Source organism: Oryzias melastigma, linkage group LG17, assembly GCF_002922805.2.
Source record: "Oryzias melastigma strain HK-1 linkage group LG17, ASM292280v2, whole genome shotgun sequence".
Lineage (NCBI taxonomy): Eukaryota > Metazoa > Chordata > Actinopteri > Beloniformes > Adrianichthyidae > Oryzias > Oryzias melastigma.
Window position 1 is genome coordinate 25,446,898 of NC_050528.1, and position 7,609 is coordinate 25,454,506.

Consider the following 7,609-nt stretch of genomic DNA (forward strand, 5'->3'; position numbering starts at 1 on the left):
GTCCTGTAAAAGATAAAACGTTTTTTTTTGTCAGATTCTAAAGATAATACAGTATATTGATTCTATATAGTTTGAATGATAATAATGTAATGCTGTGGTTTTCCTAAAGCAGTTCATAAATAATCACACATACCTTACTTTGTCTTATTCCTCTTCCAGTTTCATCTTTTGAAGAAGGGCCAGATTATGCAGCGATAACTGGGATTCACATTCGTAAGATGCTTCATTTGTTCAATACCCACTACGGCAGAAGCTGACATTCTGCATGAAGAATGAGGTCATACACATCAAAACATAAAACACTACTTCAAAAATAAGACATATTTGACGGGCGTAGTAGTTCATGCAGGTATCTAAAACAGGGTTTTCTAACCATCGTGCCATGGTACACGGGTGTACTGTGACAGATCATTGGTTGTGATATGGGAAATTTTTCAATTTCACCTAAATGGTTTAAAAAACATTTATCATTGCTAGGATATCAGCTTTTTGTTCATCCAAACATTCTGAATAAATGGGAATTTAAAGAGTTTTCTTTGAACTACCATGTTTTGAAGACTCTTTTCAAACATTGCCAAGGTTGTACTTTGTGGGTTATCTTGCCTTTAAAAAGGTGAACAAATTACTATTGATTTATTTTATGTGACAAATGTAATGCTACGGATAAACACACCTGACTTGTTTTTTTTTTTTTACCAGCTGGTTTAAGAAGAAGTTTTCGACTGAGCAGAAAAAGCAGCAGGACCAAAAATGCTTCCTGGTTCTGGAGATGGAGCACAGAGGTGCAAGGTGTAATCTGTCCACACACCTACAGAGAAGTTATTCCTTACCTGAGAGAGGCAAAGGACAAACAGCGTCTGGTCATCCTGGTTGGTGAGTTTGCATATTCTAGTCAATATCCATTCACACAATGATGTATTTATCCTAACAAACTGCACAGTGGCATAGAAGATAACTGGAAAAGTCCAAGTGCATCTCTGGGAACAGCAGAAATCTGGCAATACAGTACTTTTTGATGACATCTGTTGTCACTGACAGACTCAGTAAATAATTTATACTTCAGGTCATCAGAGTGATTAACTCTCCCCCCTAAAGGTTAAAAGGTTAAGAGCACACTGGGTAGTGTAGTGGGTATAATCTAAATCATGGATAGGAAAATCCAGGCCTCAAGGGCTGCAGTGTCAGCATGATTTCTAGATATCCAATCCCTACTCATGGCTGATTACCTGGTTCAGGTGTGTCCAGCCAATTAGAATATCCCAGAACAATATGCAGGGATGTGGCCTTTGAGGCCTGGGGTCGCCTATCCCTAGTTTAAATGAATTCTGGTAGTTTGCACAATTCAGGCCCTGTGATAGACTGGCGACCTGTCCAAGATGTACCTCGGATTTACCTAATCTTAGATAGGCTCCAGCAACCCCATGACTTCGATAGGGATTAAATTAGTTTAAAAATTGGATCTGATATTTTGAGCGTTTCCATTGTAAAATGGACCAATTAAACAGCCCAGAACCGTAACCCCATCGGTTGTAGGTCCAGAGAAAAGTGAAACAGAACAGTTGGAGCAGATCCGCTAAAGCTACCTGTTGATTGGCGGAAAGTGATGACGACATTAGAAAGTGACAATGTAGCACTCATTTAAGCTAACGTTTGTAAGGATTTAATGGTGGCAATTATCTTAGCCGCCCGCAAACGTCTTTTCAACAACACTAAAGCAATAAAAAGACGAGCTGCTGGATGACCTCTGTTGTTGTTGCTTTTCTAGTCATCACACGACAATGATGCAATGACTCGCTAGCAGTCTACACCATGAAAACAAACTGCTCAGTCAAAGCGAGGCCTAACTGAATGGAAACGCTCGACAGATCTAACTGGACCGTACCGTACCACTCCTTACCGGACCGGACCGCTCAGTGAAAACAAGGCTTTTGTCAACCTACGATTTGTATTTCCTATAAAATATGGCTTTGTGCATATACAGAGAAACACTGGTTATGCATTAAATATCTGGATCTCCTTCTACATAAAGTTGTTCAATAAATTGGAACAGCCAACATGTAAATGAAAACGACGAGTTGGGGACACCAAAAATACCAATCTTTAACGTGGAGGGGTCATAATCAGGGGTCTGGTCATTTTGTCGAACCAGTTCTGATCCGCGTCTGGTCCCGGTACCAGTCTACGTCCGGTACCAGGTTACGGTTAGGGTACCAGTGCGGTCCATGTCTCAGAACCAGTTTGTGGCCCAGAGATTGGGGAGTCTTGATTTAATGGGTACAGTCAGCAAGTCAAAAAACGACAAGTTGGGGAAATCCAAAAGGTCAATTTTTTTGGTCACAGAGGAGTCCTAGCCATGCGTCAAAATGTGTTGGATATTGGGAAGCATCTTTTAGCGAATGTAGCTCACTACTTTTTTTAACGGTCCACTAAGTAATGCAAACAAAACAGGCAGCTTCCTGTTTGGGAAAAAGAATAAAATGCATTCACTGCTGCCATATATTAATATAAATATAAATTCTACTTGAAGATGAGTTAAGAGAGACTTTCTCCTCTAGTTTAGAGCAGGAGGGTCCTAAGATAGCCTACTTTCCTGCAACTTTATCCCAGACTCTTATTTCAAAGAGGTTAATCAAAACTGAAAATAATAATAATAAAAATGTACCAGTATGACTAATATTAGAGTTTATATCATTACTATCAAATAAGTTAAAGCTGTAAACTGAATAATTACCAGTTTTTTGTTGTTCAAATTTATTTTATATGTTTTTTTTTAAATATAAATTCCTATCTAAATATCTTAACATTCTTTCCTCATTTTTTTTGTATTTTATTTCATCTTTAAATCATTTCTTTATCAATTTATATGTCTGTCTGAATGTCTGCTTGTCTAAATATTTTACATAACCTGATTCCACCAAAGTAAACTTCAGCATTAATGAAGCTGCACCAGATCAAAAGAAAAGGTAATGCGCTGATGAAGATTTATGCTTCAAATTGTGAGTGCAAGAACAATTTTTTCCCGTGAGAGCCATGAAAATGCCTCACAAGTGGTCCAAGTCCGAATAAATTGCGTTACCCTGAGTTTCTCAGTGGCCCAACCCATATTCCCTGCTCTGCCAATGCTGCAGGTCTGCTCTGTATATTTCAGAACTATATGTGTCTCTGGAGAGTTTTACAATGAGCACAGTTGAAGGTCTTTTTAATGTCATATTAAGATACAAACGGAGGTCATCTGTGACTGAAGGAAATTCAAAGACACAGCTCATAGACGTGAGTTCTAAACAAAGAGTACATGATCTGTCATCAGACAATGTCTCAATCATAAAACTAGTAAAGTTGTGATAACTTGAATTCAGATTCTGAGCTCTTTAATGGAGCTTACCTGGACTCTGGATTATGTTTTAGAGTCTGCTGGGAAATCTTTTTAAAGACCCAAATTCATCATTAAGAATATATTGTAGAATTTATTGGCAAAGAAAGTTGAAGACAGAAAAATAAGACCCAAATCTTTAATCCAGAAACAACTAAATAATGTCTGACCTGGTCAGAAATATATCCTTTCTGTTCATGTAATAAACACATCTTTAAAGAAACAATAGACCTTTATGCCCCAGGATAGCTGGTAAAAGTGATCGCCTGTCACTTAAAGTACTTTTAGATTCTTTAACTTTAGAAAAAAAAAGCCACCAAAAGGTATCGAGACAGGCTGATGGGGCTTCTCTCCCGTTCTATATGCAGCTGGAGAATTCATCAGCACTGTAAGAGTAGCAAGTCCATAAACTTGAATGTTGTAATGTATTAAGCTCATGCAAGCTTGTGATGGAAAAGGCAGGTATGTGAGGAATCTTACTTTTCAACTGTGATCCATAAGTCTGATGCAACTCAGGGTTTGCAGTCTGAGAAAATCCCAGAACCGAGCATGTTTATGTGTGTGTGCATCCGACACCGCACTGTCACAGAGACTCTATCGATTTGGTGATGTCACATTTGAGTAGAATGGTATGGATTTTCCAGAGGGCACTGAAGCACTGAGCCGTGAACAGAGTAATGCAGACAGAGGGCGGATTAAGCATCATATTGAAATCAGGATGAAATCAAAGCTCTGTCTGTCTGACTTTCTCCCGCCCTCCCCCTCTTGATGTGTAAGACAGATGCATGATTTTGTGTCAGGCTCACTTTGAGAAAAACATCAATACAAAGTGATGTTGAGAAGTAATACCTACAAACAGAAAATCCAGGCTTGATCTTTGTCTTAAGGGCCCAGCGGCGTTGGCGTGAATGAACTGAGGAGAAGGCTGGTCATCTCTGACCCTGACCGCTATGGCGTCAGCGTCCCCTGTAAGCATCTTGGATACATAAACTGTTTTGTTTATTGGAAACATACAAAAAGGTATTGACCTCCTCTTTCAGACACGACACGAGAGAAGAAAGGACAGGAAAGGGAAGGAGTGGATTATCACTTTGTGTCAGTTCATAAGTTTGAAGAAGATATTCTGAACCACAGGTACAGTAAAGAATAGCCTTTTTTTAAATCTAGTTTTTCTGATTAATTTCATAAGGAATAACTGTTTTCTATCTGCCTTCAGGCTTATAGAATACGGCAGCTATAAAGGTCACTACTATGGAACCAGTCTAGATTCAGTTCACAGAGTGATGGTGACAGGCAAGATGTGCCTCATGGATGTGCACCCCAGCGTAAGTAAAAATCCTTGAGTTCAATCATCTTTTTGTTTAATGCTACACACTGAGTATGTGATGTGCGTTCTTCAACCCACTTGTAGCATAAAATGTTCACACTATACTGTCACCACCAGATACTAGCACATGTACTCACAGTTGGAAGAGAAATGTTTAAGCGGTGCAAAATTCATGATTCCCCCATAATTTTATTTTTCTCCCATTTTAACTCTAGAAACTAAAGTTCATCGACACATCTAAATTCAAGCCATATATAGTGTTTGTGAAGCCTCCAAGCATTGAAGAACTGCGTCTCACCAGACGAAGAGTCAAGTTTCTATGTGATAAAGACGACCCAAACCAAGTCCGCACCTTTACAGTAAGAAAGCTATTCTCTAGAACGGTTTGGAGTGAAATGCATCATTGTTGGTTAGTGGGTCACATTTAAACTCAAAATTAACTTTATTGGCATACTACTGAATTTCTGCACTTTTCAATGTGCACATTCTGAAGACCAATTATGGAAACCTGCAAGCTTGATGGGGATGTAAAAAAAAAAAAAATGGATTTATGGCACCCCCTATCCACTGAATGCAATAAACCACACACACTAATACAAAAAACATAACAATAGTAAATGATTTTAACCACACTCCCTTCTGGATGGAACTTCTTTCTAATTTTCTAACTTTTTTTTATTCTTGTTAATTTTTGTCTTAGACACAATTTTCTTTAAACATTTTTTTCATAATCTAATAAAACCTGACACAAAACATTCATAAAGTTGCCCAATATTAGTAAAATAATAGTAGGAAGCTTGCTTTATATTTTTTAATTTAATCGCTAATATTTGCATGGAAAGGACAGTGGTTTTATTAAATAATTATGCCTATGATTTTTTTTTCCACTGCAGCTAAAATATCAGGGATAAAGCATTACTGTGTATATATTTAATTTGGGTCATCTGGTCCTATTTTTCATGCACAAACTGCAAATGGCTGGTTTTAGGTTATAAGATCAAGGAAGATATTCTAAATATTTTTATATTTTATTATTGATACAAAGAAAAACTAGATAAATTGAATTTCTTGAGTGGGGATACACTCTTTTGCACATAACTCTTGCGAAAGAAAAAACTACACCATTACACTTCACATGTATGACCAGATGATTTGCATTTAGGAAACAATTAAGGGGTACAACACATCTTGTTTTTTATTACATTTTACCCAAGTGGATAGTTTTATATTGTGCTTTTTAATCTAGTTTGAATTAAAAAAAATGTTGGGGGGGGTGAATTTTTCATTACCCTGTTGAGTTTCTGACCTTGTCTAAACAGACAACATCACATGTTTAAGTGAACACATGTTTTCACTAAGACACAAAGATGGAAATTCTGTTCCCCAATTCCCATCTGGCGTCACTGTTTGACCCCAACTGCTCGTGTGGGCCTTATAAACCCGTAAGGTCAAACAGCTGTGTGACAGCAAGGTTGTAGTGGGTTTTCTAATGCCAAGTATCCTAGTCCTAGACCTGACCAAAGTCATAAAAATTTCAATTTAAATAAAGAAACGTCAGGACAAATAAGAAGTAAGATTAAGATAAGATTTTTTTCCACCTGTCAGAGAGAGCACAGCTGGTGATAAAATGTTTCCTGTCTCTAAGCATGTAATTATCAGTCTATGGCTCTGCTTCGTATCAAGTCACAGTGTTTGAAGATCATTGTAAACTCTTCAAGGGTTGTTCAGGTCACCATATGGGCGAGCTTCAGTTAGCACTAACACAATAGTCTCTGGAAGTACTTGACAGTAAATAATATGGTTTAATGTCTAAGTAATCAATGTATCTAATGCAGTTATTAGAGCACGTCATTTCTGGTTTCATAGGAGGAGAACTTCCAAGACATGATTGACTTGGCTGAAACCATGGAGAGCCAGTATGGTCACCTGTTCGACAAGATCATCGTCAACGGAGATGTTGCCACGGCGTTTAAAGAGCTGAGAGAAGATCTCGAGAAGGTGGCAGAGCCTGGGGTCCAGTGGGTTCCTGCGGAGTGGAGTCGACCGAGTCTGAAAAAAACTCAAAGGAGCTGCGGTCATCTGACTGGCCTCTTTTGAGCAGAGACTACCTCTGTATTCATCTTTTGTTTTTTAAAGTCCTACTGATCAACACATTCTCATCCCCAAGTCGTCACATACTGACGTTTGGATAGGGACCCCTCCAAGTCACTTTTTGACGTTTTGAGTGTCACAAACTTGTGGTGGTTGTTCATAAAATTGAGGGTCCGAAACTCTCGGGATGCAGTACTGGATGTGGTACCAGACGCGGATTGCTCCACGGGACGTGTCCAGTACCTGTACCCAAACTCAGTTCCAGTATCCTAACCCTAACCCAGCACTGGATTTGGTGCCAGATGTGGTACCAGACGTGGTACAAGGCATGAAACGGTACAAGGTTAGGGTACCAGTACTGGATTAGGGTACCAGTGCAAGCCGCATCCCGATACTAGACCGGTTCCAGTTCACAGCCCAGAGTTTGGAGACCTGATTTAATGAGAACAGCCAGTTTGTTAAAAAACAACAAGTTTGGGACACCCAAAACGTCAAAAAGTGACGCAGAGGTAGTGAGAATGTGTTGGTTATGATCTGCTGTAAAAGCATTCCCAGTGGTCTTTTAATCATGATTGTGCTGTTTTTTGGCAAAATTAAAAGAAAAAATAATTTTTTTGGCAGCCGTAAGCTGATTACACTCCGTGATCTACTGTAGTTAAACTCTGCAGCTCAGGTCATGTGATCATGCTGTAGTATCGCGAGACTGACAGGTGTGTGGGTGAGTAAATCTGGCGGCGCGTGAGTAGCTAAACAAACATTTTGCAGCTTTTTTCAATATACCGCCATACAAACATTCAGAAAATTAACACATATTTGGAAAA

General features: G+C 38.8%; 1 protein-coding gene across 2 annotated transcripts in view; it reads left to right on the forward strand.

Moving 5' to 3' along the window:
* Positions 1 to 7,289, forward strand: part of LOC112147482 (MAGUK p55 subfamily member 7) — a 20,878-nt gene extending 13,589 nt beyond the window's left edge. For both annotated transcript variants that reach the window (XM_024273920.2, XM_036216348.1), the window contains 7 exons: positions 160 to 213; positions 700 to 873; positions 4,258 to 4,338; positions 4,411 to 4,504; positions 4,587 to 4,695; positions 4,913 to 5,056; positions 6,564 to 7,289. In XM_024273920.2, the coding sequence (XP_024129688.1) occupies positions 160 to 213; positions 700 to 873; positions 4,258 to 4,338; positions 4,411 to 4,504; positions 4,587 to 4,695; positions 4,913 to 5,056; positions 6,564 to 6,794 (887 nt within the window). In that variant the 3' untranslated portion in view covers positions 6,795 to 7,289. The remainder of the gene's footprint in view (positions 1 to 159; positions 214 to 699; positions 874 to 4,257; positions 4,339 to 4,410; positions 4,505 to 4,586; positions 4,696 to 4,912; positions 5,057 to 6,563) is intronic.
* Positions 7,290 to 7,609: the final 320 nt, after the last annotated feature.